The following is a 26887-nucleotide window of genomic DNA, read 5'->3' as shown; positions in this document are numbered from 1 at the left end:
ATTTTTATCATTTCCTCCGCACAATAAGAAACATGCTCTTCTGAAGTATCATTTGCACTGCATAAAGGCCCTAACTGTTTTGAGCAGTTCCTTTTGGAATTAAACTCCCCCATCATGCAGAAAAGAAACCATAGTTTTGATTTGAACAGAACAACTTTCAGGTCGCGGGAAGCACAAAGAACAAGATGCTGGGAAACCTCATGGGAAAAAAATGTAATTTGCGTTAACATTTAAAAAAAAAAATGGATTTGTACCATATGACTATCATTAAGTGTTGTAAGTGTTGTACCTTGATGAAGGTATCTTTTATGTACACTGAGAGCATATGCACCAAGACAAACTCCTTGTGTGTCCAATCACACTTGGCCAATAAAAAATTCTGTTCTGTTCCTATTCCTATTCCTATTCCTATTCCTATTCAACGGATTTCAATTGCAGCCAGGGCGTCTCAATGGACCAAGGCTCCTGCCACAAACGTGCCTACCGTTCCTGTCCTATTGTTTCCTTTCATTATATCCAATTAATATAATTATCACATACTTATGCTCATATATATGCTTATATATTATATAGTTTTCATGTTTATGCTTATATATACTGTTGTGACAAATAAAAAATAAAAAATAAAAAACCCGCTTCGCGTTAATAACAAAATCGCGCGCCGCGGCGCTTTACAGGCTTGGCCGGGAAAGGCCAACGGGTGAAGAAAAGAACACATGACAGGCGAATCCATTCCCCCGCCCGCTGCGCAGGCGCGATGTTGACACGGGCCGGATCAGCTGGGAAGGAGGCGTGTGCGCCGCTGCCGTGAAAAAGTCGCCCCCGCCGTCGGAGATCGAGTGGCACCGAGAGAGAGAGAGAGAGAGAGAGAAAGGCGCAAAGGTGAAAACGTCGGGACGCTTCCCCGCGTCCTGCCGCGTGGGGGGCTGGCGGGGAGGAGGAGGAGGCGGCGGCCTTTTGAACGATTTCAGCAGCTTGGGCTGAGCCGAGCGGGTGCCGGATGAGCGTTTCCCGGAGTTTGTAACTGCGGGGCAGCCTAGCCTTTAAAAGCTTTGCCATGATCACTCTCCTCTTGTGGGATCATCTCCGGGCGGGCAGCTCCGAACTGGACTGGTGCGAGGATAACTACACCATCGTGCCCACCATCGCCGAGTTTTACAACACGGTGCGTAACTTGGAGCAGACGTCCGCCTCCCGAGCTTGGCGGAAGGGGGAGAGAGAGAGAGAGCGGCGCCTCGGCGCACGTTTGCAATCGCAACCGCGCTTGTTTGGCGCTGCTTTTTGGAAGGGGTTTTTTGCAAAAAAACAAACATTGCGTTGCTACACGCTAAGCCGGCCTGGGAGCCGATCCTGGAATGGTCCGGTTGGAGCTCCTTGCTTGGTTGCTTGCTTGGAAAAAAGAAGGAAACCTGTGCATCAGGTGGGGTGATACCCCGACTGCCCCGTGTAACCTAGATCCCCGTGGTGGATCTAGGTTTTTGGCTCAGAATGTGCCGTTGTGGTTTGTAAACCACGGTTTCCTGGCTTGACTCGGCTAGAGAGCCACCATTTCTAATATTTGAGAATGTTAACGTAACGGTGTCCGGTGCTGCTGTTGCTGCTGCTGCTATTATTATTATTATTATTATTATTATTATTATTATTATTATTATTATTATTATTATTATTATTATTATTATTATTATTATTATATCTTTTATTCATCAAACATGAAACTCAATCAACTGAACATTTAAAAATGTATCACAAATATCATTGGTTATTTATAATAAATATATAATATTTATTTTATATATATTTATATTATATATATACATAAATATATTTTTATTTAAAATTATCAATTGTTATTAATTATTGATTATTATTATTATTATTAGGATACACGCTTGCAAGATAATTCTGTGTGGTTTTTGCTATGCATAAACTTGGATTATACCGGCGTTCTTCAACTTTAGTATAACTTTTATAAGGTGCCTGGATCTTGACTTTCAGGCTGGGGAATTTTGGGAGTTGAAGGTCCACAGCTTCCTAAAGTGGCTAAGGTTGGAGGAATCAACTGGAAATAGGCACACAAAGAGGAATGTATTTATTTAGCAGGTTGTCCATCTCATATACACAGATGGCTAACAATGAAAACGGTAAAAACAAAACGGACCAAAATTAAAAATAACAGAAATAGCAGTTGAAACACTCAAGGGAAACCCTGGAATGGGCTCATCCATGATACCAGGGCCCAAGCTAAACAGCAAAGCCAGTTTTTTAGTGCCTTGTGAAAAGGCAGCTGAGAACAGTTCGTTGGGTTTTACACCTTATTACAGTAGTAGTTATTTGGGCCTTAGGAGGTAACTGCATTCACAGCACATTTACACAGCACATTTAATCTGGTTACTGAATTAATCCCCTTTTTGGGAGGGGGGTGTCTGCAGTATATATTGAAGCATGATGCTTACTAAACTAATGTTAATATAGTACACTAACCAAAACACTAACCAAACTTAGTACGGTGTGAATATACAGCCATAGATTGGACCTGCTTTAGTTAACCTAGTTCTTTTCTGGTCAGTTTAAATGTATCTTGATCACAAATGTTAAGGCTTTTTTGGGGGGGGGTGTAATAGGAAATATGTAAAATCAGACGGATGACAGAAAAGTTCCTAAGTTATGAATATATATTCTTATTCTGAGGGTTTGTAGCTTTGCTGGATGGAATGTTTTTGGTTTTTTTTAGTTAAGTACCTTCTTTGGAAGCAATTCGCTTTTCATATTGGAGGATAAAGCTTAAATGGATTGCCCTTGATTAATAGAGCAAAGCAATGGTCTCAAATATTGCAGTCATTTTAAATCTTGCTTTAGGAAAAGAGGATTCTGGACAAATTTAGTTACATTGAAGAGGCTATAGTATTGGTTGACAAACCTCCACAGTTTTACATTGGTGTAGAAATTGTGGTAAACCAGGGGTGTCAAACTCGATTTCAGTGAGTGCCGCATCAGGCTTGTGTTTGACCTGGGGGGGCAGCGGGGGCATGGCCAGGGTGGGCATGGCCAGCTCAATGTCACTCGTCAAGGTGCTGCCCTCTGCCTGCGAAAATGGAGCTCAGGGAGGCCATGCGTGGCCCGCCCGGGCTGTTTTTGCTGGCAGAGGCCTGCAGGAGGCTGTCGTGGCTGAAAACGGAGCCCGGGTGGGCCGCACACAGCCTCCCCGAGCTCCATTTTTGTTGGCAGAGGGCTGCAGGAGGCTGTCGTAGCCAAAAACAGAGCCTGGGTGGTCCGCATGTGGCCCTTCCAAGCTCCATTTTCCCTGGCCAAGGCACAGTGGGCCAGTTCTTCGCTGTTTCCAGAGTGGGCCCGCGGGCTTTGAGTTTGACACCCCTGTGCTAAACAAAGGCGTAGCTTTGAAAATGACAAGGGCTATAATTTCACCATGCAAATAAGTTTGCAGAACTTAAACTGCGTACACTTTTCCTGTCTTCCAAGTTTAGTTATATCACTTTTTTTTATTTGGACATATAAGAAGATAAACCACACCAAGTAAAAAGTCAATGTACTTCATTAACTGGAGGTGATTTTTGTTAACTTATTCCTGCAATATTTGCTAAGCTACCTGTAGGTCCTGTAGTAAGAATTATATAGTTTGTTCTCATGAAACTGCTTTATTATATTACGGCAGAAGGAGGTTGTGTCTTGGGCAAATAGTGACAATCAAGGTGGATTTGATTTAAATCGAGTCGATTTAAATAATAAAAAGTTGATTTAAATCAATAAAAAGGCTTGATTTAAATCGACTCGATTTAAATCATAATTTCTAAAGAGCAACTGTCATATCCCTCCCGCAGCGGCTCCTCCTTTGATCTGCTGTTGACCCACTGACAGTCCCAATATTGCAGAATATACAGCTTATGTATCTTAAAAAGAAAACTACCTTTAGATAGATTTTTATTCCAAAAGCATTTTATTAAAATAAATTTGATAAAAATAAAAAAAATCAATTCAAATAAAAAAATCATTTTTTAAAAAAATTGATTTTTATTCACTCTGGTGACAGTAGTGAGATTTCATTAATGATGGCAGTCACTAAGCAAAGCATGTGATATCACGCTTTAGAACTGCATTGTTTAGTGATGGAAATACCAGTTCCAATTATTGTAACTCGAGGACTACCTGTGGTTATTTTTTCTGCACCGTCATCACTAAATAGGGCAGTCATTAAGTAAGTACTCCTTGTATACACTTCCCTGGGCTAGATCCTGACTTGAAGGGATCTGAATAACCTTTCTCTTCTAGTATCCTCTGTAGCTGAAGCTTACCACCTTTTCTGAAATCTTCCCTCAAAGGGAAATGGGAATTGTTTCCAACATAGACAGATAAGAGAACCTTTTATTCTGTGAACACATTAGCACACATTAAAAAAATGAAATTCTGATGCCTGCTCTCAAATACACACACACGCACCATTTAGAATACATAGCGGAAAAAAAGACTTAAGAGTTAACAAGGTTGATACTATATGGCATGAAACGATTACAGAATTTAGTTCTGTTTTGGTACCACAAAATCTCATCCCAGAAGATAACAAAGAAAACCGTTCATGGAGAGGATGTGTAGAGTATCTGATAATAGAGTAGACCCTGGTCAAGCAGCTCTTATATGCCATGTCCTAGCTAGAAGGGAGTGAACTTCCGATAGTCTTTTCTGCTGTCCTCACCACTCTCTGCACAGCCTTCTTGCAGTAATACAAAAATATACCTGGATTAAGACAATCCAGCAATTCAGCAGCATCTACTACCCCAGTTGATTGCCTGAAGGAGCTGGGTAGGGCGCTGGTCAACAGATGGCAGAGCTTATGCCGTGATGAACCCTCTTCGACCCCTTGATCTCTGCAAACGCAGAAGAATCCCTGATCGTCTCACAAAATCTTGCTCAAATGGTACTGAGCAAATGTAACCAATTTTAACTGCAAATATATATATCACAGATGTGTCACAACAGCATATGTGAAGATCTTCATCTCTGCCTTTGCCGGAAAGGCTGCTGTATACAGTGAAAATAGCAAAACACTGATTAATTACGGTCTCCTTTTTGTTACGATTGCTAAGGCTGTCATTTGATTAATTGTGCAAAATTAATCAGAGAGAAGGAATGGAGAAAAAAAATTTTCTGCTTATTTAAATATTTTCTATTTTTTTTCTCTAGATAAGCAACGTCTTGTTTTTTGTCCTGCCCCCTATATGTATGTGCTTATTCCGACAATATGCAACCTGCTTCAACAGTGGAATATATTTAATATGGACCTTGCTAGTAGTTGTAGGTAAGTTATTCTGAATTTTTATGGGATGTGACATGAAAATTAGGAGTTTATTATCATTTTTAAATTATGTACTACCATGACATCAAAAGATACCTCAATTGAGTGGGCGTTTAAACATATAACTACAGGTAGGTCCTTGACTTACGACCACAGTTGAGTCCATAATTTGCGTTGCTAAGCAAGACAGTTAAGTGAGTTTTGCCCCATTTGGTGACCTTTTTTTGTCACAGTTAAGTGAATCACTGCAATGAAGTTAGTAACATGATTGTTAACCGAATCTGGTTTCCCCCATTGATTTTGCTTGTCAGAAGGTTGCAAAAGGCGATCACATGAACCTGGGACACTGCAGCCGTCATAAATATGTGCCAATTGCCAACCATCCATGTTTTGATCACATGACATTGGGGATGCTGCAAAAGTCATAAGTGAAAAAAGGCAATAAGTCATATTTTTTCAGTGCCGTTGTAACTTCAAACAGTCATAAATGAATGGGTTGTAAGTCGAGGACTACATATGATTCAGAAGCAGAATATGCACTCAAAACGAAGAACAGTATTGCAAATTGATACCATCATGACCCCTTAAAGTATCATATAATAGCCTTACTAATATAGTCATCTGCACTGCACTGGTTTCTTTGGCTAGTACTACTGATGTAGCAATCCAGTTTTTGCTAAATTATGTTGTCACTTCTTTTTGTCCATAAGTTCTGTTCCCATAGGAATCTGAAGAAATACCCAGTTGTTAAAATAAAAACACAGAAACAACCCAAGTCAAAATTGTTTAATCTTTTTTTTTATTATTTTGGATAAGCTTGATTTTTCTCTCCCTTGACTGATTGCACAATATTTTATTTTTATGTATTTATTCATTTAAAATATTTATATAGCCGTTCATCTGATAACCAACTCTGGGTGTCTCCTAAACAAATACTATCATAAAAGTGTAATTTAAATACCATTCTATTAAGAAAGCCACATAACTAGCAATTTATCTGTTACAGAACATCCTCTTGGCGTTACTTTCAGTTAGGTAGGCAACTAGGTGTTGTCCAAGTACTTCAAACTAAAAATTCCACATTCCTGTGTCATTGTTCAAAGTGTCTAGAGCTGATGTGAATTGAAGTCCAAAATATATAACGTGCTCTTCCCTGTATGAAATCTCAGTGAATGGGGAGAACGGTTTGGAGTGGTGGTGAAGGTACTGGCCTGCAAACCAGAGACTTGAGTTTAGGCACAAATGCCAGCTAGGTGACTTTGAACAGTCTCACTACCGCACAGGATTGTTGTGGGGGAAAAGAGGAGGCAGGAGTATTAAGTGGTAAACTATGAGCATCCTAGACCAAGCCAAGGTCTAAAAAACACTAAAGAATTTCAGGAAGCCTGGCCCTGGGACAAATCAGCCATCAACAGGCACATACAGCTATAGCACTTAGACTTATATACCGCTTCATAGTGCTTTACAACCCTCTCTAAGCAGTTTACAGAGTCAGCATATTGCCCCCTACAATCTGGGTCCTCATTTTACCCACCTCGGAAGGATGGAATGCTGAATCAACCTTCAGCCTGGTGAGTTTTGAATTGCCAAATCGCAGGCAGTCAGCAGAAGTAGCCTGCAGTACTGCACTCTAACCACCCCAGCTCATGAAAATATAGATAAACAACATCTACATACCATTCAAAAGAGACAATCATAAAGCCAAAAAAAGAAAAAGATCAAAAAGAAAACTCTAAAGACCATTAATCAATACCCAGATGAGGAGAGATTAACATCGAGATTAACATTAAATCAATAATCAAAACCCCAATCAAGGAAGAACCAACTCAGAGGAATAAACAGTAAATGAGAGCTTAATTAAGAAACCACCAAGAACATTTCTACCAAGACTGAGAAGAAAATCCACTCGTACACTAGGGTTGTCAACCTCCCGGCCTGCGGGCCAAATGCATCATATGTTGGCCATGCCCATGCCCGGTTTAGGGAAGGGGAAAAAAGTCTCCTTACGTCACATGATGCCACCTGTTTTCCATGAGTTTGACACCCCTGCATTAGTATATAAAAAGAGAGCAAACCCCACTGATGATGTTACCTAGTTTGGTAATGAAACATCCGCAAGAAAACAATTTCAGAGATCACCAAGAGCCCCTCATTTCAACCCTGAGTTACAAATATTCTTTCTGTTGAAGTATTAAGTATGTTCACCACTTTGAGATGACCAAATACAGTATATATATAAAAAAGCAGAATAAAAATCTATGGGAAAAATTATATGGGAAAAATCACCCATTACTCCACTGTAGACCAAAGGACCATGTAAGATTTGTCCCGCTTCAGTGCTTTTAAGAACCTCGAATTAAATATTTCTATAAGACTGGCTGGCCAAGCAAAATCTTCACAAATTGAAGATTTGCGGAAAAGTACATTAAAATTAATGTTGATTTTGGAGGGTGAATGTTACCTTTCTTTTATAACTTGGCTTTTGATCTTTTCATTAAATATATAAAGGTTTAATTTTTCAGACAATCGTTGGAAAATATTGATATGACCATGCCTTAGTGATAGAATAATAATTGTTTACTGTATCTCTCTAGGGATTGGATCTGTCTACTTCCATGCTACGCTTAGCTTCCTGGGTCAGATGCTCGATGAACTTGCTATACTTTGGGTTCTGATGTGTGCCCTGGCTATGTGGTTTCCCAGAAGGTATCTGCCCAAAATGTTTAGGAATGACAGGTAAATATCTCTGGAAAGCATTGTGTTCATCTTTTTATGAACTGTTTTTTTGAAAGAAGGAACACAGAAAGACGATTCTTGACAAAAAAAAAAAAACAAGTGCAGGAAATTTGAACTGATATGTTGTAAACTAGTTTTAGGTTTATCTTTATATAGGCAAGCAGATTGGGATTTAGTTCAGTTACAGCTTCTCCAACTTGCAGCTAACCTTCCTGTGTTATGGTCTTCCTATTGCTGCCAGTGCTAGACAAATGACAAAGCAGAAGACTCTAGTTTGTCCACAAAATTTAAGATTAGGGAAAGTGTATCTAAGCAGCTACCTCATAACACTGATGCCAAAAAAAAAAGGAAGAAGATAAATGTTAAAAGTTCAAGATTGTCTTGCATGTTGAATTAAGGAGGAAAATTAAAGGGCATTATCTTGATGGAATTTACCCAGTTAGAAAGAACTACACAAAGTAGTTTGGTCCAGTGGTTAAGGCACCACTCTAGAAATCAGGAGATGATGGATTTCCTGCCTTGGGCATGAAAACTGGTTAGGTGATCTTGGATCAGTCACACTCTCTCAGCCTAGCTCACAGGGCTGTTGTAGAGGAGGGATAATAGGAGGAATAAGGAGTACTAGGTATGATCACTGCTTTGAGATGTCTATAAAAATAAATGTGGGATATAAATAAAATAAAATAAATCCATGCCCCAATGGGTCATTGGTTCAGAGATATTTTCTTACTTAAACAGAGAAACAGAATGACCATGGGTGGGCAAAACAGTGAGAGTGGGAGCTACTTCTAACTTCCTATTGAGTTTCCTTGTGGAAAACTGATGGGCAGCATTGGAAATCCCCTGCCCTGCCCTTGTGCAAAGGGTGTGCTGGGTTGTGAGTCAGGAATTTTATATGGGGATGTATAAGAGGTGCTGCTCAGTTCAGGAAGAGGGTGTGTGCATGTGCAAGAGAGGCCATGTGTGTCAGATAGCATGCAACCCCTTGTGTGGGGATCATGGGGAAGTGTAAGAGATGCCACATTGGTCAGGTAGGTCACCCAAAAGTGTGGCACAGGTCACAAAGGGTGTGTGTGGGTCACAGGGCTGTATGAAAGGTGTCTTGTGGACGGGGGAAGGCACATGGGGAGGTTGCAGGTAGAGAAATGTGCCTGGGGATGCTTGAGAGTATGTGAGATGTGCCATGCAGGTTGGGGATGTTGCATGGGGGCCAGTGTGGAAAGGCTGCGTGGCCCTTCCTCCTCCCTTTCTTTCTGTCCTATTCAACTTCTCTTTCAGCAAGTTAAGTGGCTGGTGCTGGGTGGGGGAGGAGCAAGGAATTGCTGGACTGGCTGGGAAACTGTCATGAAATGTTGAAAATGAAGTTAACATGACCATAGCAGCAGTACAGCAGCAGCCATTAGCTCTGAAGCAGCCACAACGTTCCCAAATTTCACTCCCTCCAAAATCATGGATCTGGATTTTGGACACATAACTGTAAGTTAGCTCATTTGAGGTACCTTGGTTTAAAGTTGGTGCCCTAGGATGCACAGGTTTGCCCACTTAAAAGTCATGACAGTGAGAGTTTTAATAGTATATAAATATCCCATAGGGTAATGTGGCTAAATTTGTTCTGGGTGAATTACTGAAATCTAGTTTTTTTGCCTGGATTTTTCAATACTGTACAGCATAGCTGCCACCAATATATTATTCAATTCCTCTGTTCTTAGGATGCTCCTCATAATGTAATACAGATAATGCTGAGCAGGCTAAAATACAGACACAAGGAAAAAAGCTATGAAAAGGTTTAGGATTTTCCCAGTGGCATGTTTGTTGGTGGTTGCTGGGGTAATGAGAGAGAATTGGGTTAGACATGGTTGGTCTAATCCCTCAGCAACTCTTCCCCAAAAGATTATAAGATTAACGTGTAGCCCCTGAGCCCCAGAGCAAAGACAAGGGGAGCACAGATATCATATTTGCGATTAATCCTTTTTCTTTCGTTGTATCTCTCATAAGTATATGGCCGATTATTCACCAAGGATTTATTTGCCATGTGACAAAATTACGAAAAATAGCTTAGTCTTCCCCCAGTGTAGCACCTTTTACACCGATTAAACTACAGCTCCCATCGTCATCAGGCAATCTGGATTAAAGAAATTACCCTTTACTTTAGGGGTTTATAGCCAGCCCTTCAGAGACGGTTTCTAGGTTGATGATTTATTGAACAAAAGTCAGTAATTAAATATATATGCAGATGCAGGATAGATAGACAGACAGACAGACAGACAGACAGACAGACAGACAGACAGACAGACAGACAGATAGATATAAAGATATAAACACACACATTGTATACACACACACACACACACATGTCTGGGAATGTAGATCTTTGGTGGAGAAGTCTCCATCTTTTGGTCGTCCACAACATTTCGATGCTTCAACATTACTGTCACTCTGGGGTAGCATTGTGGTTGAGCCCTAATAGCTGTGAGTGTTGTGGCTGACATTGATTGAGGATTATTATTGCAAAGGTAGGAGCAGCTTGAGATACTTGATGTGCTCCTGAGCACACACACAGCCCGATGGCCGGCAAGGCAGGCAGAAGGTTTGACTGAGCTAAGCACAGCCACAGAAGTCCCATTCACCAAATAAAAGTGCAAGAGTTTTACAGAGAATTTTACTATAGTGGGTGATTCAGCCTTGCTAAAATCCTCTGGTTATGATAAGGATGCATTACACTTTTGCACTTCTCCTTCACCCCACCCCCACCCACCCCCGCCTTGCTGCCAAAATCTGGTTGGAAGGGCTTTTATAATTCAGGTCTGTTTAAAACCATTCCCTCTTTCACAGCTAATGGAAGTCAGATCAACCTCATGGTTTCTGCCTTACAGGGATTCCTCGACTTACAACAGTTCATTTAGTGACCATTCAAAGGTCACTAAAAAAAGGGCTTGTTACAGTTTCACACTTATAACTGCATCCCCCCCTTGGTCATGTGATCAAAATTCAGACACACGACAATTGACTCATTTATGACCTTTGCAGTGTCCTGGGTCAAGTGATTGCCTTTTGAGTGCTTCTGATGAGCAAAGTCAATGGGGAAGCCAGATTCATTCAACAACCAACTTAGCAACAGCGATTCGCTCAACCACTGTGACAAGTACAGTTGTAAAATGGGCCCAAGCTCACTTAACAACTGTGTCATTTAGCAACAGAAATTTTGGGTTCAGTGGTGGTCGTAAGTCGAGGATTTTTTCTGTCTCCTTCCCCACTTCAGACCCACGAGCTGGCCTTCAGCCAGCGGATTGACAGCTCTTATCAGTCCTGGCAGAGAAATCGCAGCTGCCTGCCAAAGTTCAAACAAATGACTCACGTAGCAAGACTTTCAGCTCTTTTTGAAACAGTTCAGCTAAACTTTTGCTTCCCGTGGAGTGAGAGCAGTCCCAAAGCTCCTTATATATCCTGTGGGGTAGGGCTCCTGCCCCACCCTTCCTTTTGATGATGCCGCCTCTCTAATCTTCTGAAGCACGGGTCAAGCCAAGCTTGATTATTATCATCAGCTGGGTCTGAAGGCGTAGCCTGGGGAAGGGAGGAATCGGGATGATGGCCTCATTACGTCCTCCAACTGGTCTGGTTCTGGCTCCTGGAGTCGAGCCAAAGGAATTGGTGCTTCCGAGGTAAGCCTTACCGGCCCTTCCCCCTCACTTTCTGAGTCACTTTCGGGCATGGGGCCAGGTTCGGGGGCTGGAGTCACAACAGGATTACCTGTATTTTCTAAAGCTTGTTTAAACATTGTATATTGATTTTTTTTTCCTCCCCAGGATGGCGACAGCCAGTTTTTCCTGCTTCCAAAATGTTAATATTCATACAGCTTTTATTACCCGATTTTCATCATGATGGTGGCAATAACTCAGTGTTTGTTTTAATTCTCTAAGTCAGTATTGACTTTTATTGCCTGCTTCTGAGGGCGGAGAAAGTGGCTGGGCCAAAGTCACTCAGTCTGCTTGGTGCCTGTGGCAGGACTAAAACTCAAAAACTCCTGTTTTTTAGATGATGCCTGAAACCACTACACCAAAGTAGCTCCCTGTAATTCCCATAAAAATCTATAAAATGTCCCTTTAAACCAGAGGTCTTCAAACTTGGCAGCTTTAGACTTGTGGACTTCAACTCCCAGAATTCTCCAGCCAACTAGTTTGAGGACTCCTGCTTTACGCTCTCCGTCACTTCAGTTTCATCCAGAATTATGTGTTTCTCCCTCTTCTTCCACTTCCAAAGCAATTCTTTTTAATTTCCAAAATCGTTCTGCATTTTCTCTTGGAATATAATCTTTGTCCTGTGAACTACAGTTTTTGCAATGGTTTTTCTTTTTGTATACACATAATACAATATTATCCTTGCGCTTTCCATTTTTACAGCAAACATGCCTCTATATGCCTTTTTTTCTTGTTCACCAGACAATTATTTTCACTGTTTCTGTTAGTGTAATTTCATATACTTATTTTTTAAAAAATAATAACATTTTGCTACTGTCTCCCAAATTGGCAGTTGATAGGCCCTGCTTACAAAGCCTTCTGCGTAGTAAGAATCGGGTGCCAATCCGTAAACTCTTCTACCAGTTCTGCTGTAATTCTCAGAGGACCAATTATAAGTTTACCTTTTGCCACTTCCAACAAAATGTAGCCCTTGGGAGTGTGAACAGCACATGACCATAGAATAGGGGCTCAATTAAAAGGAGAGCTGTTGATATATTCTGATGAATTCCTAAATCAAGTTCGTTGTTTGGTCTCCATCTTGTAGCTCAGGGGTGTCAAACTATTGCATTGAGGGCCATATCGGGGCTGTGTTTGACCTCGGGAGGGGTGGGCATGGCCAGGATGGGTGTGACCAGCTCAACGTCACCCCTGTTGGGGGCACCTGTGGTGGACCTGGGGGGGGATCCTCTTGCAGCCCTCAGCTGGCAAAAACAGAGCCTGGGAGGCTTCCCGAGCTCCCATTTTCACTGGCAGAGGCACCATGGCCCAGTCCTTCACTATTTCCAGGGTGGCCCCGCCAGGGGTGAAATGTAAAATTTGTTATTACCGGTTCTGTGGGCGTGGCTTGGTGGGGGAAGTAATGTGCCTGGGTGGGTGTGGCCAACTTTTTTTTTTTAACTTTTAAAAGCATTTTTTTCTTTGGCCGAAGAGGGTGTAAAAAAATGCTTTTAATACCTCTGATGATCGGGCAACTCAGCTGGGATCGCCAGAGGAGCCTTTTAAAAGCATTTTTTCTACAACCTCTTCGGCTGAAGAGATTGTAAAAAACTGCCTCTGATGATCCCAGCTGAGTCGCACGATCATCAGAGGCTTTTTTTTTAACTTTTAAAAGCATTTTTTCGGCCAAAGAAAAAATGCTTTTAAAAGAAAAAAAAAACCTCTGATGACTGCACTGCTCAGCTGGGCATGGGGATTTTTGCTATTGGTTCTCCGAATTACCTGCCGCCATCACTATTGGATTGGACGATCCGGTCCGAACCAGGAGCATTTCACCCCTAGGTCCCATGGACCAGATCTATGCATCCCATGGGGCTTGAGTTTGACATCCCTGCTGTAGCTCAACACTTAAAGGTAATCCTCAACTTGCAATCTACTATCAGTGGTTCATGTACTCTTATCCTCAGAATTTTCTTCATGTGGTCACCCATAAAGTCAGCACCAAAATTGTACTTGGCACAGAAAGCAGTTGTGCAGTAATGAGTGTGCTGATGAATAGAACCACCTTGGAAATGACCAAACAACTGGCTTTGCCTTTTGCGTTTTTGAACACAATAATTCAGAGTGCTTACTAGAGTATACAAAGCCTTGTACAACTTAGACTGCAGTGAGGCATAGGACAACGTGATGTAGGAGAAGAGCAGGCAGAATGAGTAAAGCAATTCATCAGCTTAGAATCGTTATGTTCCCACCAACCGTCTTAAGTCCAACCCTTCCTGAATTCCATTGACTCTTATCTGGTGTGAATAAATTCAGGAATTCAACGGAATTCAACAGAATTCAGGAAGGGTTGGACTCAACTGGTTCTGCCTGCTCTTCTCCTCCATCAAGTTGTCTTAAACGCCTAATTTTGGTCTAAGTCAAGGGTGTCAAACTGGCGGCTCGTGGGCCAGAAGTGTCACACTCAGGCCACGCCCACCCCAGCTCTGCAAAGGGGAAAAAAGATCCCAATTCATCAGCTTAGAATCGTTATGTTCCCACCAACCGTCTTAAGTCCAACCCTTCCTGAATTCCATTGACTCTTATCTGGTGTGAATAAATTCAGGAATTCAACGGAATTCAACAGAATTCAGGAAGGGTTGGACTCAACTGGTTCTGCCTGCTCTTCTCCTCCATCAAGTTGTCTTAAACGCCTAACTTTGGTCTAAGTCAAGGGTGTCAAACTGGCGGCTCGCGGGCCAGAAGTGTCACACTCAGGCCACGCCCACCCAGCTCTGCAAAGGGAAAAAAGATCGCAATTCATCACGTGACAGCAACATGATGCTAGGACTTTGACACACGTGGTCTAAGTTGTGTAAGACTTTGTACATTGTACTTGCTAGATCCTTGTGTTTGACACTTACCTCATGTGAATAAATTCTCACCAGATAAGGGTCAATGGCATTCAGGAAGGCTTGGACTCAACGGAGGCCTAATTTTATCTAGTCACTGCATAGGATGGAGCAATAAATCTTCTGAACTGGAACTTAATTATGACCCTGATCTATCTTGATTGACATTTATTCCTTTACTGTTTGCTTTGCATTCTTGCATCAATAACAGGGCACTGTTTCCAGACCTTGCTACATACATTTTGTTGCAATTTCAGGTAGTCCTCAATTTACGACCACAAGTGAGCTCAACATTTATGTTGCTAAGTGAGGCATTGGTTAAGTAGGCTGTGCCCCATTTTATGACCTTTCTTGCCATATTTGTTGAATGAATCACTGCAGTTGTTAAGTGAATCTAGTTTTCCCAATTGACTTTACTTGTCAGAAGGTCGTAAAAGGCCATCCCATGATCCCAGGACACTGTGGTTCAGGCTGTAAGATAGCCTGTTATTAAAACACAGCTGCCTGCAATTACTGCAGGCTCGAGTCCCACCAGGCCCAAGGTTGATTCAGCCTTCCATCCTTTATAAGGTAGATAAAATGAGGACCCAGATTGTTGGGGGGTCAATAAGTTGTAAATAGAATGAGACTATTGCCTTACACAATGTAAGCCGCCCTGAGTCTTCGGAGAAGGGCGGGATATAAATGTAAACAAACAAACAAAAAAAATGTGACACTTGGTCAGTTGCCAAGTGTCTGAACTTTGATCACATGACAATGGGGATGCTGCAACAGTCATTAGTGTGAAAAGTGGTCATAAATCATTTTTTTCCAGCAATGGTGTAACTTTGGTCACTAAATGAACGGTTGTAACTTGAGGACTACCTGTACTTTGGGGTTTTTTCCATAATGCAAGTGGAACAAACTGTTGCTGGAATTAAACCAGATCCTCTCCTTGTTGCTGCACAGGGATTTTAAATTATCCCTGCTCACCTAGAATAGAAGATTAAATGCATTTTACGGAAGCTGTGACTGTTTCATTTTATTACAGGTAATCCTTGACTTGTGACCAGTTGCTTTATGACCATTCAAAGTTATAATGGACTTGGGACCTTTGTTCTCAAAGGTTACAAGTGCTGCAATTCTTGGTCATGTAATTGCATTTTGGGCACATGACAACTGATGCATTTATGACTGGTTAAAAGTCTGGAGATTCTCAGTCATCCAGGTCATGGTAGTCTCAAAAGGTGCTTTTTCAGGAGGCGACTGGGCTTTCTTGTTCTTCTTTGAAGACGTTTAGCTTCTCATCCAAGAAGCTTCTTCTGACTGGATGGTGGGGTATGGAAGGTTTTATACTCCTTGTAGACAGTTGGTCATTTGCAGGGGTGTGGGTGACCCTGAGGACACAGATAAACTTTCAAGTGGCCTCAATGACTCTCTGACAGAATGCAAATGACCGACCTGTCTGCCAGGAGTATAAATCTTACCATTTCCCACCATCCACTCAGAGCTAAAGAAGCTTCTTGGACGAGAAAGAAATGTCTTCAGCAAAGGAAGGAAAAACAAAGTCCAGTTGCCTTCTGAAAAAGCACCTTTGGGACATTTATGACTGGTTGCAATATCCCACCATTACACGATCAGGTTTTGTGAATTTTGTGCCGTTTTCTGACATTGGAAAAACCGGATTTAATTCACCTGATACACTTAACAGCGGTTGTAAAATCAAGTCTGATCACGTGGTGAGTGCAGCAACTGACGACCAAATTTCCCGGCTGTAAGTCGAGGTCTCTAGTACTTGTACATTTTTGCAAACAATTGGAAATAGGCAGCATATCCATTTTCTAAGCAAGTAAAGTATGTGGTCCTCCATTCTACGTTCCTTAAAACAAACACATTTGGGTTTGCAAAACCTGTTTTGTGGCTGTTTTTCTTCTCTCAAACAACTGAAGACATCAATTATACTGGGCAAATAGTTTTTGACACCTGTTTTTATGTCTATTTCACCCCAGAGTGTTTAAAAATACATATATTTTGCAGAGGCCGGTTCAAAGCTGCCGTGGGCATTCTTTCTGGAGTCACTACATGCCTCGCCTTTGTTAAGCCCGCCATTAATAACATCTCCTTGATGACTTTAGGACTTCCCTGCAGCGCCCTGCTTATTGCAGAACTTAAAAGGTATGTACCAGACTGACTGAGGCAAAGCAGATAAATTATGTTTAATTCATTTATTTAGATCCCGCCTTTATTATTTTTACAAATAAGGTGGTGAAAATATCCAGCACACCTCCCTCCCTCTTATGTTCCACACAACCGCAGCCTTGTGAGGGGAGTTGGGCTGAATGGGAGGAACAGGCCCAAGGTCACCCAACTGGCTTTCATGGCAGAGGCAGGACTAGAACTCACAGTCTTCCACTTTGTAGCCTGGCACCTTAATCACTAGACCAAACTCTCTCTCCAGTGCTGGGCGCAGTTTGTTCCAGCACAACCGCATCCCATTTCTAGTTGGAAGTTGTCCTTTGGCTTTTTCAGTGGTAGTGTGGTCCTAGGAGAAGTACTCTTACTCTCTTCCCTCCCCCCCCAGCCACCCTTTATAAACTTGCTTAATACATTACGTAAGATGAAGTTAGTACCTCCTAGTGTAGCACGTGACCTGAATCCTGTTTTGAGACTTTAGAAGCTCTGATGTTAAATACAAAGAATACTCCCCTAAATACAGAACATGGACTAGATGCCACAGCACAGGACAGCTATCACATCAAAATGCAAACCAGCTATGGTAAAATTTATCATAATTGTAAGTTATAGACCAGTGTAGTGGTGCCATGTAAAGCAGCGGCCCCCAATCTTCTGGGCAGCAGGGACCGGTTCCGTGGAGACAGGTTTTTCTGTGGACGGGAGGGGGCGTGGTTTCGCATGCTTCCTGTATCCCGCAGATGGGCTTTCGCTTGTTTGCACGGCCCAGTTGCTGGCATGCCACGACCCAGTGCCGGGGTTGGGGACCCCTGATGTATAGAATACACATATGCAATTAATATAAACCATGTATATACAATACCAAACTTAAACCAAAATTGAACTCCTGGAAGAAATCTGACAGATTTTCTTCTCAGTGAGCAAAAATCATCTTTCCCCCAAGTGTTATTGCAATAACAAATAGCCTTAGGTGATAGTATATAGGTGCAAAAGGAAGCAAAACTCTTCAAATTCATCTTTTTAGGTAGAAGAATAAATCCAGTAAGATCAAAAGTTATAACATCTCTTAAAATTGAAATTTGGTTGCTTGCATGCTTCTGGTCAGCTATGGTCCCAAAAGGTAGTGACTACATTGCTATGTGGTTTTTGGGCAGAGCTTTGATCAGTCCATCTTGATTTTTTGGATCCTAACCTGTAGACATTCCTGCCTTTGATATTTCATTTGTGTCAATCAGTAATTCAACACTTAACCAAAAACTGTATTTTGATTAATAATCCAGGTTGACTTGGCTTGATTTAAACTTCTACCAGTTTTATTCATTTACACTATTGCCAGTTATTGCTTTTTCTTCTAGGTGTGACAATGTCCGAGTTTATAAGCTAGGACTGTTTTCTGGCCTATGGTGGATGTTGGCACTATTTTGTTGGATTAGTGACAAAGTATTTTGCGAGATTTGGTCATCTTTTAATTTTCCCTATTTACACTGCGTATGGTGAGTCCTTGTTTTAGTCTTCTTTTTAAAGTATTTTCTTTTGCTGGTGTGTATCTGTTTTCATTGCAATAGTGAACAATGCAATAGTGGCACAGTTTCTTGGTGTGTTTCATATTAAAATCAGATCTTGTGTAAAAGTGTTTTTGGTGATTAGTTTGTTCCATGAATCAGTCATGTTAGATAGCACCAACAAAATAAATTCTGGTAGAAAAATATACTTCTGCTCCCTCATTTGTGTTCTGACAGTAGCATATTGGGGTATGTTAAGATCCGTAAGAATAAGGAAATTGCTGGGCCTCCTTCCATAACTGGAGGTTGATATTTTTGGGTGGAGGTGCTACAAATTACAGTAGGTGGAACAATGACACAAGATAGCAGATTAGAATAGAATAGAATAGAATTTTATTGGCCAAGTGTGATTTGTCTTGGTGCATATGCTCTCAGTGTACATAAAAGAAAAGATACGTTCATCAAGGTACAACACAATTGATGGTCAACATATCAATATAAATCATAAGGATTGCCAGCAACAAGCTATAGTCATACAGTCATAAGTGGAAAGATTACATAAGGGGCAAAGATTTTTCTGAGATTTTGCAGGGATGCTGTAGCTAGGAATGGAATATTGAGAGAACAATGCTGGAAGTCTGTTCTAAAGTTTAAACCAGGAGTGTCCAACCTTGACAACTTTTAAGATCTGTGGACTTCAACTCCCAGAATTCCCCAACCAGCTATGCTGACTGAGGAATTCTGGGAGTTAGTCCACAAGTGTCAAGATTGGACACCTCTAGTTTAAGCCATTATTTCCCAGATACAATCAAGGTCTCCTATTTTTATTATCAAATTTCAGAGTCCGAAGATCTTTGAAACCATTAAAAGTAGTCCAGTGGTTCCAGGTGGCCCAAAAACCAACAGCTACCACCATTTCCGCTTCAAATCCTGATTTGAACCCTGTTTCCCATAAATCAGAGACCCACTACTCAGAAAAGCAGCTGATTCATATTGTGAGGTCTCAAATCAGCATCACTGAGAAAGGAAGTTAATTTACCTTCTTTCCAGAGAGGAAAAAATTGCTGATGCACATATAAAAGTGTTAACAGCTCCCCCTGGGCTCTCCGTATCCTTGAGTTGAGCTGTGGGATCCAAGCTTGCTTCATAAGGTCTCTTTTACACCCTGTTTCCAGGGTGCAACAGATGGCAGAGCAGTTACTGAATATTTTCTGCATTGTTGTGCAAGTAGTATAAAAATAAAACTTTTACAAAAGCTCTCCATTTCTTGAGGCAGCTTCATAGTTTTTCTTCGCTGCAAAAGTCCGTAAATGTGCTACTTCCACTGACCTCAAGAGATGCCCCTCCTTGTAAAACAATGCAGAGAAGAGCAACAAAAATGATTAGGGGGCTGAAAGCTAAAAGATATGAAGACCAGTTATAGGAATTAGGTATGTCTAATCTAATGAAAAGAAGAACTAGGGGGGACATGATAGCACTCTTCCAATATTTGAGGGCTCTTACAGAGATGAGGAGGTCCAAAGTACCAAAAGGCAAGACAAGAAACAGTGGATGGAAACTAACCAAGGAAAGAAGCAGTCTAGAACTAAGGAGAAATTTCCTAACAAATGAGAGCAATCAACCAGTGGAACAGCTTGCCTTCAAAAGTTAATAGGTGCTCAATCACTGAAAGCTTAAAAAAAAAAAGACTGGATAACCATTTGTCCAAAATGATATGGTGTCTCCTGTTCTAGCAGGGGGTTGGACTAGAAGACCTCCGAGTCTCTTCCAACTCTATTATTCTACGTTCTAAGACCTGAAACCAAAGCAAACCTCAGTCCTTTCGCTTCTCTCTTTTCCAGGCACATCCTCATTTGTATTGCAGCTTACCTGGGCTGCGTCTGCTTTGCCTATTTTGATGCTGTCTCTGAGATCCCCGAACAAGGCCCCGTCATCAAGTTCTGGCCCAGTGAGAAGTGGGCATTCATCGGGGTGCCCTACGTCACTCTCCTCTGCGCTCACAAGAAGTCTCCCCTCAAGATTACTTGAAGGGCAACGGAAGCGCCCCGTCCTCTTTACCTGCCATTTCTCCAAAAGGCCTGGATCTCTAGTGGGAAGATTGCCTGAGGAGGTCCTTGCGCAAGCAAAGGACACCTGATGAGGTGGTCAGAGCAGAATCTCCAAACAAAGTTTGTTTTGAGTGGCCTAAGAAATGCCTGAATCCGTACGACGAAGAAACACGGGAAAGCAGAACGCCTGTATTTCCATAAGTGCACCTTCCCCCCCCCCCCCAGTAAAGCAATTTCCCTTCTGTTTTGACTGCCTGTCACCCTCTCAGTGGGCAGGGAACTGGGTGACAACTTACCCTGTCACATTAAGCAAGGAAGAATGGAAAAACGGGCGTGTGTCTCTGCTGGTGTGTTGATGGCTGTGTTCTGGTTGGGAAATAATCACCAGATTTGTGTATTAAGGATTTAATAGAATTGCTTTGCAGATGTCCGTCCTCTGCTGCCGGTGTATATTTACATATTAATTGAGCAAATGAAATCCCTTTAAACTCTGCGGTCAGTTTAAGAGGAGAACAATCCTTGAGAAGCTGGCTCTCTTCTTAATCCATCAAAATACCATAAACATACGACAACGCGAGTTTTTTTTTTTTTTATCCATATATAACAGTTCACTCTTTGGAGACTTGTTTACTACAGTTCAGAAAATAAGATGTAGGAGAAAACTCAGTGAAGGAATAAAAATTGTCTGGTTGTGAGGCTTTCCTCGGTCTCCAGGCAGTTAAGTCATATTTCAGCCGAGTTCTCGGAAGGAGAGCAATTCGGCGATCATCTACCAGATTTCTGCAAAAAAAAACCAAAACAGTTTATCTCTCAATCTCTATTTTAATTCCATGTTCTTTACAAGCAAACAAATGAACTTGGAAAGGTTTGAGTTTAATTATCCATCTGGGTTGTTGTTGTTTTTTTGCCTCTTGTTACCATGACACACCTTTAGGTGTTAGTTATGGAGAGAGCAATCAAGCTTCATTATTCACTTCCATTTTTAAGCAGATGTAACTAAATTTCAAGGGCCGCAAAGAATCGGTGCTTTGGCTTGTGCAGGTGTTTGAAAGCTTCTTAAATTGTGCATGAGTTGGGGTGTTTCCCAGATTCTGAAATATTTGAACTTTGTTAAAATACTTGTCAAGGGAATCCATGAAATCAAAATGGTGCTCGTGGCCATGTGGTTAAAAGTTCAGCCCCCCCCTTTTTTTTTTTATGTGATGCAGGAGGAAAAAAAGGGGCTTCAATTGTATACTCACTAGTAGTAGTATTTTTTTGACTGACCCTGTAGATGATCCTGCAGTGAGTCTTATGAATTTGAAGCTTTTACCGTCACTTTTTAAAGAATCCTCTCTTTTGTATTTAAATGCTTTAAATTTAAGATGCGGGCTAATATAAGATGAGATGCCATATAAATAATTGGCCACAGCTCAGTAGTTTGGGTGGAAAAGGAAAATACAGACTACAAATAACTTGGTTTGTTTTCTAGCATACGCAAAAACAAAAGCAGGCGTTTCTATCCCTGGATACAAAGCCAAGATATAGTTGTAAACAAGCCGGGGGGGGGGGGGGGAAACATTTCTTGCATCAAACGTTTCTCAATTGCTGATGGACCAAGCTGGGTAAATAATATCTGTGCTTGATTGTGGAATTGAATTGGACGTTTTGTTCCTTTCTATTCCATTTGGCTGTGACTGCTCAGTACCTTGACGCATTGCCAGAAATGTTGCATGGAGCATTAAATAAACCAGGCCAACTTTCCCTGTTGGGAGCCACTGGCTGTGTGGAACTTTGCCAAAGTGAGTTGATTGAGACAGTTTTATCACTGTGGGGAAGCTCTAGACCGGCCTAGTTCCATGCCTAAGTTTGAGTGAGTGCCGCAAGGTTCTGTCAGCAAAATGGCCTGGTCCCTCGTTTTAGGACAAGATATTTCAGTGCTCCTCCTTTGAGCTACAGTATTTGGTTCCTGCAGTTGAAGAATGGAAGACACACCTGTATTTTTCAAAACGGGGGCAGTCTACCTTAGTGAATATCAATAGAAGTTTCCCCCTATGACTTGAGGCACATTCCGTTGGCCAACCGGTGGCAAAATGAGTGCAGATGAAATTGCCAGCACAGCAAGCATACAGTTGTACTGTGCCAGTTGCTCCCCATTTCTTGCCATCTGGATTACCAGCACAGACCTTAATCCCATACAATTTCGAGTTGTCTGAATTGGGACAAGCTCTGAGTTCTGAGTGACTTGAGACAAGCTATTTGAAGCCTTTACGTTGTTATAGGAGTGGATAGGCAAGGGGTTCACTCTGCTTGTTAGCTAGTTATTGGTATTCTTAAATGATTGCCAGGGGTTCACACCCATTTTGCTGCTAGGTGTTGCAGGTTTATTGGGAGGACTCTGAAAAATGCAGTGACTGACAAAAATGGGATGAATATTGTGGAGGGGCAGAAGGTTAAAGGATTATTTCCCCTCTTTTTTTAAAACAAAACAAACCAACAATTAGGGAAATTGTCCTGCTGAAAATTGGCAGTTGTACGTCAGTGAACCAGCAGCAAAATTTGTAGTGTTCTGGATATTGTAAAATGCGTGCTAAAAAGCCACAGATGTCTTTATTTTTGTTTTCTTTTATTTAAAAAGTTATCTATTTTTCCCTTTAGTTTGCAATTCTCAATTGCTATGACTATCAAGCTTTCGAATCTTGAAATATTTGTTTACAGTGTTACAAGAAAATAAAAATGGAATCAGTAATATTTCTTATCAAATTACTTTTTGCAATTTGGGACACAAGCTTTTGAGTTTGGGAAATAATGTTTTTTAGGATTAGATGGTCTCGTAGAATTATTTAAGTATTTTCTTAGATGCTCCCGATGTTTTCTGTCTTGTATCAGCAACATTTAAAAAAAAATTACAAATTCTGGTAATCATCCATCTACATTTGACATGAAGTTGGCATGTGTTTGAAGAACATGATAAGGCTGTACAGATAATCGGAAAATACAAAAGTGAACATTTACGAAATGTAAAAATTCTTCATTATATGTGTCTCATTTTGTGGGGGGGGGGAGTATGGAAAGAATTTTTCTAGTAAACAATCGTGGGACATTTTTTAATTAGAGTAACTACTATCCAGCTGTTCAGTTATACCAACAAAAAAGTATTTTCTATCTCATTCTTGGAGGAGGTGGAATGTGAATTTTCTTGGCTTTACTTGCAACTGTACGGTTATTTCTTTCTCTTAAATACTTTTATGTACAGCACGTTCTGTAGTGACATATATTATGCTGAGAACAATGTGTTCTCAGCATAAGTGGCTGCTTTGTTTGTTTTTTAAAGGTTAGGAGATCCGATCATTCTCAGGTATATAATAATAATGAGTTTGAAAGCATCTGTGCTCTTGCTTCTTTCCTTTATACATAATAGTGGCAAACTTTCTCTGGGATGTAACCGCTTGATTAAGGGCTCAAGTTTGGTATCTTGACGATATTTTGAAATTCAGAAAGCTTTTATGCAAAATCCACTCGGTGGATTCTTCATTGTTCTACTGTAAAAAGGTACCGGTACTTCATTTGAAACATCTTTCTTAAAAGTGAGTTTGAAATACAAGCGATAATCTAGAAAAGTGGTCTCCAAACTTCTTTTATTCTGTACCCTTACCAATAAAACATTTTTTTGATCATGCCCTTCCAATATATGTATGATTATTGATTTATAAATGATACTCGTGTACTTTGTACCAGTATGTACATTATAAAACATAGACCTTTGTATACTCTTAGAATAGATTAATTTCCTATTTTTGGATAAAAATAAACGCAAATAGATATTTTAATTTTTTCTTCCTAAACCTCAATATATAATTTTGCACACCTCTGGGGTATAGGCACTTTGAAAACCACAGATGTAGAGAAACTGGGTATATATGCAATTCCAATTTTCATCTTCCATGGTTGTTCCCTGATATAAGGCAAAAAATGGTAGCTGATGAGATCATGGAAATATGTTTTGGCAGCGTTCACACCCGTATTTAGAGAAAACAGGCAGGGCTACTAAATGGATAAGAAAACATCTTGCACTAAAATTGGATATGTCTTGGAAGAATGTAATAAATGATGAAACATTTAGGGTGGATAATAACTTTATTGTGATTTTTTTTACAGGATTTGGAACTTTGAAGGATTTCTTAAAACAAAGAGAAGTGGGTTAGCATGTGTAGAGCAAATGGAAGGAAATTGTGCCATTTAAAGGCTCTTTAAAAAGAAAACAACTTTGAGGGCTAGAAACAGTTTCGTTTGGATACAAAAAAAACCCCCCAAGAAGTTTAATCTTTTTAATTGTATACTCAAAAGTGCATCCTACTGAATTAAATCTAATTTAATATGAATTCAGATTTTTCCCACCCAGAAGAAAGTCCAAGTCCCTTCCCCAGCATCCACGTGTCCATCACATGGTCCAATTAAGGCACTGTCACAACTGGAGATGCCCCCTAGTCACACCACTCCAGGTGCAGGGTAGGATGTCCTTGAGTCTCAAAGAAAATAATGTTATGGCTAGATCTTTCTCCACTCCATACATTCCCCCCTCTCAGTTTCCCACAGCACTAAATGTGGCAGCCTTGAAGATCCAAAGTAAAAAATGTCTTCTAGGACTGACAGAATAATAATCTCCTCCTCTATATTGTCTAGGCACAGAATTTTCAGCATATGGAATTTTAAATATTTTTTTCATGTCTTTCATCCCCATAGTTTACCAAATCTCATTCCTTATTCAGGCTATCTATTTTTTTCTCTTGTTTTTAAATGATTTTGTATTTGTAAACTGTTCAGAGTCCTGGGAATTGGGTGGCATATAAATTTAAGAAATTATGATTGGTCACACAGCCAAATGTTTAGATTGGATTTGGCATTTTTGCCCACCTATTGAGCCCTTCCCAAGGAGTTAGGATAAGCAGATTTTATTTATTTATTTTTGCTAAGGGTTAAACTGGTACAAGTGAAGCTGACGTTTGCAATTAACCAAGGGCGATTTGGTCAGTGCTAATGGTGTTCAAGTGGTGCTTCAGATGTTTTGGGACTCTACCCAAGGTACATATTAGCATTGGTACTACCTCTGCTTTCTTTTGCCATGGTCATTCTATTTGCAGGTTTCTGTACTTAGTACTTTTCTCCAGTTCTCTTCTTTTTTACAGGTATTTCCATAGCCACTCTTCAAATATTTTTTTTGTTTTTCATATCGACAGTTAAGTTTGGGGTTTTATGTGCTTGTTTATTTAAATTCTAAAATCCCAGGGCACTTTAACGTCTTCATTTTCTATTACTTTGTCTATTTTGTGGTCCCACCAGTTCTTGTGTGCAGGCAGATGATATTTCTTGCGCATATTCCACTATATTCTTGTTACTACTTTGTCATGCAGTTGTTTACAGTCGGTCCTGTGTGATCCATCTTGCAGTACATGTCTAGCTGGTCCACTGTTTCTTCAGCTTTTTTTGCTGAATAACTTAACAATTATATAAAATTATGAAAACAAGACAGCATTTGCTGTCTTATTTGTGGGTAAACAGATTCCCAGTCTAAGAACTGGTGTAATGAATGATTTAAGAATGATTAAAGTAGCATCCCAAGACTATAGGGATGAGGCCTATAATCTTAGACAATAATATTAATGAAATAATGGACTCTGGACTTAGAAAGAAAGGACGTCACAGTTTCGTTTTGGAGATTTTGCCTCACTTGAGGTTCAACACGATCTGTAGCCATCTTCCTGGCCACCCTATTTAAATGCTCAAGAGTGAGACAGTGTGGTTCTATTTCTGTGACCTTGTTAGTGGCAGAGAAATCCTTCTGCTGGAGTATCCATTATTTGTGGGCAATCCTTCGAAATGCATTAGCTTGACTTCCTTCTGCCATATATAGCATTTCCCCCCCTCTCCTGTTTCCCCCCCACAACCCTGGGGAAGTCTGCTCAGCTGAAAGAGATGGACTGGCCCAGAGACACTCATGCCTGAGGAGGGACTGGAACATGGGTTTTTTTGGTATTGAAATTTGGTACTTTTTAACTCCTGCTCTAAATTATGCCATGGAACAGAATGGAAACAGAAGTACAGCACCTTCAGGGTGGGCAGCCCTGTTCTCACAACACTGATCTTGTCGTTTCGGACTCCGTCTGCACAATATCTGGGAGTCAGAAAGGTGAGGATCGGTGAGGCGGAGGCAAGCATGTAGGGAAGGCAATGCAATCATGGAAAAAAAACCCCCCCATCTATCTAGGAGTGGAAGGGTCAGGCTGTGTTGTCCTTGGTGTGTGGGGTATGTGTGTGTTTCACTGACGTTCCATTGCTGTGGCATAGCATTGGTTGGACAGGTCGGAAACAGGAAGGGGCTGTCATCTTTGGCAGCTGTGAAAAGAACATGCTGTGCTCCTTTTTATCAACCTTGATTGTTCCTTAAGTGCAGGACGTGCTGTTTGATCACCAGTTCTGCAACCCAACAAGACGGACTCAGACTTCAAAGGATAATTAGAACTGCAGAAAAAAAACAGTTGCTATCAACCTGCCTTCCATTGAGGACCTGTATACTGCACGCGTC

At 40.9% G+C, this 26887-nt stretch overlaps 1 protein-coding gene across 2 annotated transcripts; it reads left to right on the top strand.

Annotated features, from left to right (window-relative positions):
* Positions 1-758: 758 nt before the first annotated feature.
* On the top strand, positions 759-26887 carry ACER2 (alkaline ceramidase 2). 2 transcript variants are annotated; one of them, XM_058170161.1, is made up of 6 exons: positions 759-882; positions 5194-5308; positions 7900-8041; positions 16620-16757; positions 18131-18268; positions 20119-26887. In XM_058170161.1, exons 2-6 carry the CDS (start codon positions 5233-5235, stop codon positions 20303-20305), a joined length of 681 nt encoding a protein of 226 aa, XP_058026144.1. In that variant the 5' UTR covers positions 759-882; positions 5194-5232; the 3' UTR covers positions 20306-26887. The 2 variants fall into 2 exon arrangements, with proteins under 2 accessions (XP_058026144.1, XP_058026143.1); XM_058170160.1 differs by lacking the exon at positions 759-882 and adding an exon at positions 889-1165.

The sequence above is a fragment of the Ahaetulla prasina genome, chromosome 2 (genome assembly GCF_028640845.1).
Source record: "Ahaetulla prasina isolate Xishuangbanna chromosome 2, ASM2864084v1, whole genome shotgun sequence".
NCBI lineage: Eukaryota > Metazoa > Chordata > Lepidosauria > Squamata > Colubridae > Ahaetulla > Ahaetulla prasina.
This window is presented reverse-complemented; position numbering and strand designations above follow the sequence as displayed.